The sequence below is a fragment of the Martes martes genome, assembly GCF_963455335.1.
Source record: "Martes martes genome assembly, chromosome: 11".
NCBI lineage: Eukaryota > Metazoa > Chordata > Mammalia > Carnivora > Mustelidae > Martes > Martes martes.
In genome coordinates, this window is record NC_137899.1 from 63,154,783 (window position 1) to 63,166,907 (window position 12,125).

General features: G+C 53.6%; 1 protein-coding gene across 1 annotated transcript in view; it reads left to right on the plus strand.

Annotated features, from left to right (window-relative positions):
* Positions 1-1,287: 1,287 nt before the first annotated feature.
* The window catches only part of ADCYAP1R1 (ADCYAP receptor type I), a gene marked incomplete at its 5' end in the record, with an annotated part of 43,423 nt that continues 32,585 nt past the window's right edge, over positions 1,288-12,125 (plus strand). Inside the window, 2 exons of the mRNA XM_080818784.1 lie at positions 1,288-1,338; positions 2,237-2,342. Of these exons, the coding sequence (XP_080674910.1) occupies positions 1,288-1,338; positions 2,237-2,342 (157 nt within the window). The remainder of the gene's footprint in view (positions 1,339-2,236; positions 2,343-12,125) is intronic.

Below are 12,125 nucleotides of genomic sequence, written 5' to 3' on the forward strand. Positions count from 1 at the left end.
ACCCCCCACCATGGGTCTCTGAGCCCAGGCACCTGTGGTGGGGGCTCTGACACCGGCCGACTGAATCCTTTTAATAATAATTTAATAGGAATGCGAATAATAATTTTTAAATTACTGTGTGGTGTTCCCTTGCATGGCTGCTGGGGCCTGTTAACAGGGCCTGCTTGATGGATGCTGGGTTGCTTCCTTTTCTGCTGTGGATGCTATTTTAAGTGATGCTGCAGTGACTGCCATTGCACGTGCTTTTTTCTCGGACAAGTGCAAGTATTTCTCGGTAAATACTCAGATGCAGAATTGCTGGGGTGAAGGGAATGTGTACTAACAATCAATTTTAGAAGCAGACCAGACTCTCCCCCTTAGGAATGTGCCAGGGCCCCCACACCCTCCCCGCTGGACTCCGGTCCCCTGTCGGGTCCCCACCGGCAGCCCCTGTCCTCAGGGACCTGCTCTCCTTGGAGCATGCTCTTCAGCAACCACTGCTTTCTCCTGGAGGCCCAGTGGGCCGAGGAAGGGTGAAAGGAGGTTACGTCTAAGCAGCCCTGGCCCGGCAGCTGGAATGAAGCGATGCTCTGTGGTGGGCACGGCAGTCAAGGAGCAGTTCTTTCTCACGTAGCAGTCGGGAGCTAGGGAGGTCTCCCAGGCTGGTGGGGCGCTCGCGGTGATCCCATTCCTCTCAGTGTGGGGCTTCCCACGGCCCAGGGGTTGGCTCTGGCATTCAGGCAGGGCGAAAGAGCAGAAGTGGAGAACGGGTGCTGCCTCATGGACAGGGGATCTGCAGGTGGCACCTGTCCTTCCCACCCGTATTCCGTAGGTGGGGCCTGTGTCACAAGCCCGCACCTGCGAGCGGGAAGGAACGAGTAATGTCCTCTCTAGGTGGGCATGCTGGCAAAAACTCTGTCACAGTGGAGGGAGCTGGGGGAGACAGTTGTCTGCTACAGAGAAGAAAGCCATGCAGACCCTTCTGGTGGCCTGATGGGGGCCTGAGCCCCTGTGCCCTGCATTGTATCCCCAGTGCCTAGCGCTACGTAGGTGTTCAGTGGATATTTGTTTGCTAGAGGAGTAAGGAACGTGTAGACGAAGGCAGGGAGGGGCTTACCCTGATAGGCTGAGAGCCTTGCTATAGATAAGGGGGGGTGTCAGGAGGAAGACCTGTCCCTGCCAGGGGACCCACAGGACTCATGCCTTCCTTTCTCTCCAGCCCATAGACACCGTGGGGCTGGCGAGCAGCTGCTCTGAGCGGGAGGCAGGCAGAGCTGGCCTGAGTCTCCGTCCGGACTGAGAAGCATCATGGCCAGCATCTTGCAGGCCTCCCTGGCTGCTTTCCTCCTGCTGCCTATGGTAAGGGCCCAAGACTGTCCCCTCCAGGCATGCTTACAGACGTCCCCTCGAGGAATTGTCCCTGCCCCAGCACGAGAACACAGCTCTAGTGGACTTTGAAGTTACTTGGTCCTACGCTTAAATCCAGTGCCCACCACTAACCAGCCGTGTGACCTTGGGCAGGAACATGTGATTTTCTGAGTCTTGGTTTCCGCTTTTGTAAAATGGGGGCAGGAGGGAATGAGAGCAGCTCGTAGGTCCCGCTGAATTCAACCAGTGCTCCTCTGCCCACAGCCCCTGGGGGTGCATGCCTCCTGAGCCCCCAAAGGGGAGAGAGGATGAGCTCCCTTTGCCCCTTCTCTCTCCCATCCCTGCTTGCTCTCCTGAAGTACAGTGCTAGTCCCCTGGTCTCTGGAGCCAGACTGCCTAGGTTCTGGTCCTCGCTGTACAGTCTGCTAAGCTAAGTGATCTTGAGAAAGTTACCTAACGTCTCTGTGCTTAGGATTCGCATCTGTTGAATGGAGAATGATGAAAAGCACCTACTTTGTAGAGCTCCTGAGCTATATGTATGTATATATATATGCGTGTGTGTGTGTGTGTGTGTGTATAAGACAGAATAATGCACATGCACAGGACCGTGCTGCATGTGTGTTTGCTAATATTATTATAACGCATGGAAACTGAGACCCAAGGAAGGCTGGAAGCCACCGATGGCCACACGTTGAATTGGTGAAGCAGAAGAGCCCTCATGATATTTGGGGCCTCTGCTGGCCCCGAAATCTCTCTGGCACTATCCTCTCTCTGCTTCTGCCCCACCCCCACACCCCACATCGCTCCAGGGCTTAGGTAGCAGGGTTTGTCTGTGAACCTCCTGCCTGCTTCTCCCATCCATCCCATGTGTCCCATGTGTCCCTCGCAGGCCACCGCCATGCACTCTGACTGCATCTTCAAGAAGGAGCAAGCCATGTGCCTGGAGAAGATCCAGAGGGCGAATGACCTGATGGGCTTGAACGACTCCTCCCCAGGTGAGTGGGGTGCTGAGGAGGTCAGCGAGTTCCCAGCACAGCCTGGCCAGGCTTTCGAAACTGGCGTCCGGGCCTCTGGCCGTTTTGTAGAGAGTGGTGGAGGGTACAGGTACCTGGGTCCTTCTGAAAACGCTGCAGGGTGATGGAGTCCTGGATCTGCTCTGGGCAGTGACCTTGGGGTTGCTCTCCTTGGGGACATCCTACCCCGGATGCCTCATTCTGGAGGAGGCTGTTCTGGGCGGCTGGACGTGGCCGCCTCTGATCCCCTGGGGGCTGGGAGCGGGCTGGTGTCTGGGCTGGGGAGTGGCTATTAGAGAGCTTGTTAGCAAGCAGCCTGGGCCTGGTGGCAACAGGGACACAGCTGTCACCAGTGGCCGAGTTGGAGAGCACCTGGTTAACCCAGGGCAGGCACTGCAGGGTAATTTCCCTCTTCCTGTGCTCACTCCACCAGAAGCCAGAGAACAAGGCTGCAGCAGGAACCCCATTCCTAAGCCTGCTGGGTGCAATGTTCTCCTGGGGCTGCTGTTAGCACGCGGAGAGGGGAGGATACTGCTTCCTGGAGCTGGATGGGGCCATGCACGGCAGCACACTTAGCAATCATAGCTCTCCCCATTAGATGCCCAGAACACCCCCAATCCCATTGATGACCTCAAATCCTCCGCACCTTTTCCAAGTGTCCCAAGGACATGGCAGGGACCCTGGCTAAGAACCAGAGGTCTGTGTAAGGCCTCTCCTGCAGACTCCCCGCTGGGCAGATGGGCTGCTCAGGCCCACAGAGTGGGGTGTGGGGGAGCTTGCAGAGTTGGGGCCGGGGCCTCCCTGGTGGCCTTGCCAACCTCACCTGTGCCTGAGTTGCTGGAGGGTGGGGCTCCCTTCCCTGACTAGAGGGCTCGACTTTTCCCTCTGGATCCTCCCCGTTTCTGAGGAGCTCTTCTGAGCACCATCTGTTTAAATACTTGATTAATCGGCAGCCCAGTTAAATGTAACGGTCCCTGCGGGCTGCGCTCCCCGTACAGTCAGTGAGCATTAACTGGTAATGAAGCTCCTGGTCATGCTGGCCTCTCCCTCCGGGCCGAGCTTTGGCTCGGTGCTAACCGAGGCCGAAAGTGGATTCTAGGTCCCACCACCCAGGGAAGTTGAAGCAGGGGCCCCAGATGAGCACACAGTGGCAGGACACCAAAAGGGTACCTGGTCCAAACCTCTAGTCGAGGGGATGGGAAGAGGGGAGCCTGGGTAGCAGTGACTCGTTAGACCACACAGGGGTTGGAGTGAGTGGCAGGTTGAGGTGTCCTGCCTCCCAGCCCAGGGCCGTGGCTCCTTCATCACAGGTCTCAGATACACTTGGGGTTGTGTAGTGAGAAGCATCCAGAAAGGAAGAGTAGAGGTGGGATGGGGACCAGACCTGGGGAGCTGCGTGTGGGTTAATTGCACAGCAGTTTGGGGAGCCTGGGTTGGGAGAGGACACAAGGGCCTGGCCATAGGGGTGTCCTCTCAGAGGCATGAGCGGGATGGATGTAAGGTTGGACAACCTCCCAGGAGGGGGCAGGACAGTGCGAGGTGGGAGGGGGTCCTCGCCACCAAGTAATGCTCAGAAGAGGAAGAAAGGACTTCTCTTTGGGGAAGGTGGGCAAGGATTCACGGAAAAGGTAGTATTTAAACCAGATCCTTGGTTCTCAAACCTGGCTGCGCATTAGAATCACCAGGAGCTTTTAGAAAAATGTGCTGAAGCCACAATCCAAACCCATTAAATCAGCACCGAGGTCCCTTATAGTCAGGATCTTTGAAGTCTCCTCAGGCCATTCCAATGAGAAGCTAGGCTGAAACCCCTGAGCGAAGCTTAGGGATAAGCAGGCACTTGCTGGCAGATGAGAGCTGAAGGATGGACAAGCAGGGAGAACAATCTAGGCTGAGGGAACCCCAGCAGTAAGAGGTGGGGAGGGGAAAGGGTACCTCCCTGTGTCTGGAACCCTGAATTAGGGTGGGTGGGGGTGGGCTATCAAGAGGGTCTGGCTGAGGGTCCCAGGGGCCCTGTGAGTCAAGGCTGACCACAGGTCCCCCTCAGACCTGGATTTGGGTGAGGGACCCCAGGCCTATGGAACAAATTCACTCATCTACTGACATACTCATTCTTTCACTCATTCACTCACGCACTCATTCATTCATTCGCTCACTCATTCATTCATTCACCCATTTATTCATTCACTCACGCATTCATTCATTCACTCGCGCATTCATTCATTCACTCACCCATTCACTCATTTACTTATTCACTCAGTCACTCATCCACTTACGCACTCATTCACTCACTCAGTCAGTCACTTACCCATTCATGCACTCTCAGTCACTCTCATTCATTCACTCACCCACTCATTTGCTCACTCATATGACAAGTTGGAATCTTAGTGTCTGGCCTGGGTAGAATAGGGCAAGGCCACAGGCAGGGGTCTGTAGAGACAGAGGTTTGCACCCTGCTAGCCCTGGCTACTTCAGAGAGGTCATGCCAGTGGCAGAGGTGGAGCTGATGCTGTGGGAATTCAGTGGAAGGAGAAAGTACTTTGTGCTGGGTAGGGTGAGTGGATGTGGTGGAATCAGGGAGGGCTTCAAGGAGGAAGGGGCATTCAGGCCGGACATGCAAGAGGCAGGGTATGGAGGGGTCTCCTGGAAGCAAGCTTTCCTCTAACTCTGAGTGCCCAGGGGAGAGAGGAGTCTACACCCTCCCAAGGTCTGCCTAAAGAGAGGTTCCCCTACCTCTTCCTATCTTCCTACTCTGAGTCATAGGGTGGGGATCTATAGGACAAAGCTGAGATGTTACCTCTGTAGGACAAAGCAGAGCCAAAAGGCAACCAGCAGGTGGAAAAGAAGAGGAGACTGAGGGCCTAGCTGGATCGCCACCTCCATGGCCCTTTCTTTCTCTGTGCCTCAGAACCTTCTCTATTAATTAAGCGGGGGAGATGGATCATATTAATAGTCAATATTTATATAGACTTACCATGCACCAAGCACTGTGCTAGTGCTTTTTTTTTCCCACTGCAGTTCCTTAGGTGTGGGGTCTATTATCACCCCTATTTAGTAGATGAGGAAACTGATGCTCACAGAGGTTATGCCCCTTGCTTAGAGGCAGTTAAATAATATGCAGAGGTGAAACTCGTATTCGGGTACTCTGTACCCTCAACTCCTGGGATCCACTGCCTTGGAAAAAGGATATGAGACACTGAGCCCCTAGCCCCCCTCACCTGCTGTATGACCTTGCAAAGGGCACTTAATCCCTTCATTTATTCTGTCTGCAAAATGGAAGATTAAAAAATAATATCTACCATGTAGGATTATTGCATTAAATTCCAATCATGGGAAAGGCTAAGGGTGTTATGTTATGTGGCATTTGCTAAGTACTCAACAAAGATGTTAGAGTAAATTAAAGTTGTCGTGTTAGGGCGTGGAGTGCCTCTAGGGTCTCCGTCTTCCATTAGATCAGAGCTCTGGGGAACTGTGGAGTTCTCTGCAGGAAACTGCAGTTTGGGACAATCTGGAAGGGCTTTCTGGAAGACCCGAGGAGGGGCTGGGAACCAGACCAGGCTGCAGAGGGCAGATGGAGAAGCATGGGAAGGAGAGCAAGAGCTCCAGGTGGGGGACGACCTGATAGAGGGAGGAAGGGAGCCATGAGTATGGGAGACGGGGACCGTAGCAGCTCGTTACGGACAGTTTCTGAATCTTCCCCTCCATGGAGCTGCCCAGGGTGGCTCATGAAACCTCACCGACCTACGGGCTGGGCAGAGTTTTCCCTTCCGTTTTATAGCTGCTGCTTCTCAGACTCACAGAAATCAGGTTGCGAGCCCGTTACTTGGTTAAGTCACACAGCCAGGGAGGGAGGAGCTGGGACATGCATTTGATGGTTCCGTAGCCCTTGCTGCTGACCACTGCACTGTGGCTCAGAGGAGGAGCAGAGCAAGACCATCCACTGCACCCTTCCCCCTTGTGCAGTGAAATATCACTTGGCAGAGGAAGTTGCAATGAGGCTGGAGAGATAAGTAGGAGCGGGGGGGTGGCCTTCAGTGCACCCCCCAGAAGCCTGCACTTCACTTGGCTACGGAAAGGCTAAAGGGCATCTGTGTTTCTAAGGGTGTGAGGCCCCAGCTCCGTGCTGTGGAAGGAGGCAGGGCTGGGCAGGGGGGAGGCCTGGGAGTGTCCAGTGGTCATCAGGGGCTTTTCTGTACAAGCTGAGGTTAGAAGAACCCCTTGGGGGTCTCAGGGGAGGTGGCCTCTGGGCATCTTTCCAGTGCCAAGTTCTGGGGGAGCACTGATCTTGCTGTCAGCAGACAGGGGAGAGTTTGCTAGGGCCTTTGTTTTCCCCACATGCTCCGTATGAGCCTCAGGTCCTTGGGAGAGTCCTTGTCATTGCCGTCGAGCCAGGCTTCTTGGCTGCGTATTAAACCTGCTTGTGAAATCCAGGCAACAGTTGATCTCCTTGCTCTTCGAGGCGTCTTAGAACCCCCAGGAGCACTTAAAGATGCTGAGAGCCAGGCCCTTCCCAGACGAATGCAATCAGCATTTGGTGGGGAGGTCTGTGGTAAAAGCCTTCAGATGATTCTAAAGTATATCCAAGTTTGAGAGCCATTATTGTGGCCAGAGGACAGCAGCCACTGATGCTTGTGTCATCTTGGACAAGAGAGCACCCCCAGCATTCAGGTAAGCCAGGCTGGGGGCTCGTTCCTAGCCAAGAGTCAAACATGAATGTCACGGAGAATTGGCGACTGGCATGGTGTTGCCGGTCTGCGCTGGGGTGACCTGGGAGGCCAGGCCTCCCCCTGCACCCCTTCTTTGCCCCTCTCCTGCCCCTTCTGCCCCTAAGCACATGCACCACACATGGAACTCTGGCCAGAGGTCGGCCGATGCCCTCGAAGTGCACTTGAAAGACAAAAAAGTAAAACTCTCTTCTTGCTCTAGTAACCATGAGTTATAAATTCACGGTCATGCTTTGCTGTATTTGAAAAATATATTTCTATGTATTTCGTATATTTCCTATAATCTTTTAAATCCAGTGAAGCAAGTGCATTGGAATGGGAACACCGATCTGTTGGGTTGAGGTGTGTCCACGCTACAGTGTGTGTGGCGGGGGCAGGCTGGCGGGTGAAGGGCTCCCAGGAAGGTAACTGTTTGCTCCCCAACTCTTGTCTGTCACTGGAACACCCCAGAGAGAACATGGGATGGTAATGCCCAGAGTGGCCTTCGGGGTGGAAGCCAAGGGGCAGGGAGATGCCGGATGGGGGTGCGGAGTGGGGCCAGCGCTCGGCAGCCAGCTGAAGAGGGTAGAAAAGCCAGGTGAGGCCAGCAGAGTGAAAGCAGGCTTGCTGACTGCGGGGTTTGTTCACAACATCCTGGGTATGTTTAAAGATGTTTCTCGGGACTGTTACTGAGGTGATCTGTTTGGCGGTTTTGAACCTCATCCCAAGCCCCTGAATGCTAAATGGGACTTGAGACAACACCGAGTCCAGCTCTGTCATGTGACCCAGAGAGAGGTTGAGGCTGGAGATGGCCGTCACTGGCTCAGTCACACGGAGCGCCGGAGCCAGCTCTGGGACAGGACCCAGGTCTGCCATCCCAGCCGGGGGGTGCTTTTGTGTGGCAGTGCTCTTGTGCCCAGAGAGGAGAAAGGAGTCCTGTGCGTGGGAACGGGATCTCTACTCTGAAGAGGTGCCGGGCCCACAAGTTACAGGCACGGCCCTCTTTGTTCCCTGTGCTCAGCCCAAGGGGCCTGCCTGTGCGAGGTAGGTCCGGTCAGCACCTCCGCTTTGCAGGGCTGCGGGCTTCCGTCAGCCTGGAGGTCTTCCCTGCGTTTCAGTGGGGCTGCTTGGGTGTGGTCTCCTTGGGGGTCCCCGTATTCTGGAGAAGATGAAAGAGGCCTGCGGTGGCTTTGGCTGGGGCAGGAGGGAGATTTGGCAGGAAGATGAGGAAGCCTGCTCATTGCTATTCTGCCCCAGCCTCTGAGGCCTGTCCGGGGTGCCGAGTGCTTTGCCCCAGCTCCCACCTCCACTCTCACCACACAAGGAGAGGCCTGGAGGAGGGCCGGGCCCAGGCTCCCCAGCCCTTCTTGACCACATCTCCCAGCTGCCCTGAGACGGAACCGGCGTTCAACATGGGCTGGGGAGGGGGTCCATGGGGACCCTCACTTCTGTCAAAAGGTTCCATTTCTGTCCAAACTGGTTTTCCTTTTGCCCCGTAGTTCTCAGACTCCAGCCTGCCTCAGAACCTCCTGGAAGGCTGTTAAAATGCAGAATTCCTGGACCCAGCCCCAGAGTTTCTGACTCAGTGCGTCTGGGTGGGACCTGAACAGCTGCATCTCTGGCAAGTTCCCTGTGGTTTTCCTGGTCTGGGGTCCCCGCTTTGAGGGCCACTGACTTCCAGAGGGGAGGACTGCATCTTCTTCTTTCCCCAACAACCTCCCCACCACCCAGCACTGAGCTCATGGCTGCTTCCCATTTTATGGATCAGAAATATTGGCTGGAAAGTCAATTACAGTAAATGGAATCATTTTTTTTTTTACCCTTGAATTGTGCTAAAATGAGCGGCTTGTTCTAACACTACCCGAGCATCCTCAAAGGGAGGACTGCGTCTTTGTCTGAGTCCCTTTGGTGCCCCTGGTCTCATGGGTTTTGAACACTGTGTGGAACTGGACAAAATCATCACCATGACAACCTACGATTAGCTCCTTATTTTGTTCCAGTCGAGGCTAATGGTCCTTGTATTCTCTCGCTGTTCAGTGTGCCCAAATGGTCTTTTCCCCTCCTGCTGTCACAAGGCACTGTGTCTCCTTGGCTGCTTTGTGTCTTAGTGTCTTGGTATGAGCAGCAGCCACACCCACCCCCCAATGCCGAGTGTGCACGGTGCTCTGCCCCAAGCAGGATCCCTGAAGCACCTGGATTCCTTGGACAAGGTTCCATAGAGCCTTTCAGGTTTTCGGGGGGGTGGGGGTGGGGAACAGACTGAGCCAGGAGGGCAGAGAGGGGCCTCATGTAGAACTGGGGAGAGAGTTCTCCCAGGGGGAGAGAGACCATTCTGATTTTTGACTCGCAGAGAGGAGGGGAACAGGAACTGATATACTTGACCATGTCCTCCTTGAAGCATGCTTTCCTGTCTGCTGTGTTGCTAACCTGGCCTGGGTGTCCCCGGTTTCCGGCCTCCCCTCCTCAGCCTTCTTTGCCAGACCCTCTTCTGATGCTGCATTCCTCCTTCTGTCAGGACCAGGTCTTACCCTCTTCTCTTCTCTTTGGCGCACACCCTCTCACTAGACCCACTGTCCAGGTCCGTGGCCCTACCTAGCATCCCTGTGCTGAGCACTCCTTGTTCCCTGTGCTGACCACTCCTGTTCTCCTGCCCCAGTTCCCCACTCCCCATCTGCACTCCGGACTTTGATCTAACTGCCTGTGGGAAATCCACCTCCACTTGGCTCTTGGCACCATCTCAAACTGAACACACTCCAGACGAAACCCTTGAGCTCCAGCCTGCCTCGTGCCCACCACCATTTGCTTCTCATCCAGGTTCTTTCCACTGTGGGGAACGGCTGACCCTTCCAGCCATACCGACATTTCAAGCCAGAAACCCAGGTGCCATCTCTGGTACCAGCCTCCCTTTCCCTGCATCAGTCAGGTAGCTTAGATTTCGCTGCAGTAACAACAGCAACAAAAGACCTTAAAGTTTCAGAGATGCAGGCCAGCAGCCTTTATTGTTTACGCAGGTCACAGGGCGGCATGGTTGGCAGATGCGGGACTCAGAGCTTGACTCTGCACCATCATTCAGAGCCCCGGGCTCCTTCCATCTTAGAACACTGCCAGCCTCAACCTGGCACCTCCAAGGATGCTGTAGAGAGGGGAGAGGGAGCGAAAGGGCATGGAGCCTGTGAGGGATGCCTCTGAGAGCAGTCCATAACCTCCACTTACCTTTGTGTGAACTCCGTAATGTGATGTCGGTGAGCCCCCAACAGTCGCTGGCAGGCTTGCTGGCCACAGCTGGTCTGTCGCCGGGCCCTTCAGTCCTGCCTCCACACCTCCCTACACAACGTACCTTTCCTTCCTGGCTGTCCTGGCTCCAATCCAGCCCCTCTGCCCTCCCCTGCACTTCTGCCCTATCCTAACAGATATGTCTCTGTGTTTGATTGACTGCTCTTGAAATGTACTACCTTCCCACACGTGATCTGATTCCTATGGAATTCCTATGGAATCAGATCAGGGGACTCCTGGTCTTTTTTTTTTAAATTATTTTTATTAGCATATAATGTATTTTTGCCCCAGGGATACAGGTCTGTGAATTGTCAGGCTTACACAATTCACAGCACTCACCATAGCACATACCCTCCCCAATGTTTATAACCCAACCACCCTATCCCTACCCCCCCAACCCCCAACAATCCTCAGTTTGTTTCGTGAGATTAAGAGTCTCTTATGGTTTGTCTCCCTCCCGATCCCATCTTGTTTCATTTTTTCCTTCCCTATCCCCCAAGCCCCCCACCCTGCCTCTCAAATTCCTCATATCAGAGAGATCATATGATAATTGTCTGTCTCTGATTGACTTACTTTGCTCAACATAATACCCTCTAGTTCCATCCACGTCATTGCAAATGGCAAGATTTCATTTCTTTTGATGGCTGCGTAATATTCCATTATATATATATATATATATATATATATATATATATATATATATATCACATCTTCCTTATCCATTCAGCTGTTGATGAACACCTAGATTCTTTCCATAGTTTGGCTATTGTGGACATGGCTGCTATAAACGTTCGGGTGCACGCGCCCCTTCAGATCACTTACATTTGTATCTTAAGGGTAAATACCCAGTAGTGCAATTGCTGGCTCGTAGGGTAGCTCTATTTTCAACTTTTTGAGGAACCTCCATACTGTTTTCCAGAGTGGCTGCCTCAGCTTGCATTCCTACCAACAGTATAGGAGGATTAGGGGACACCTTGTCTTGAAACGCATCTAAGGGAGGCAAAGCAGTGGTGGCCCCCTCCTCATCCCCCACCCCGAGAATGCGTTACCTTACATGGCAAAATGTTCTTGGCAGGTGTAATTGGGTTAAGGATCTTAAGATGGGGAGAGGATCCTGGATTATTCAGGTGAATCCAGTGTAATCACAAGAGTCCTCATAACGGAAGGATGGAGGCAGGAGGGTCAGAGAAGGAGAGAGTTGAGGACGCTATGCTCTTGGCTTTGAAGGTGGTGAAAGGGGCCACCGGCAAGGAATGTCTTGAATCTGGAAGAGATAAGGAAATGGATTCACGCTAGATCCTCCAGAAGAAATGCAGGCCAGCAAACGTCTGGATTTAAGCCCAGGGAGGTCAGTTTCAGACTTTCTGACCTCCAGAACTGCAAAATGAGACATTGTGGCATTTAAGCCACTGAGTTGGCTTTGTTGCAATAGCAGTAGGAAGGTAATTCATCATCTAAGGGCTTCTCTTAGCATTCAGCCTAAAGAGCAAGATCTTCCCCTAGACCACCGGGCTGTAAGCGCTGTACAGGCAGAGACTGGGGCTGTTTTCTTCACTCTTGTATTGCTCTGCAGCATTGGACTCATAACTGACACAGAATTTCTTGAATAAATGTGTGAATAAGAGGGAGGATAAGGGAGAGTGAGAAAAATAGGGTAAAAGGAGGAGGGGGAGGAGAAGGAGAAAAGGCGTCTTGAAATCCTCCAGTCCCAACAACACTAAGCTTTGTTGGGACTAGAGTCTGAAACAGATGGGGATAGAGGACTGGATGTGTTCTGTGGGGGTGGAAGGAA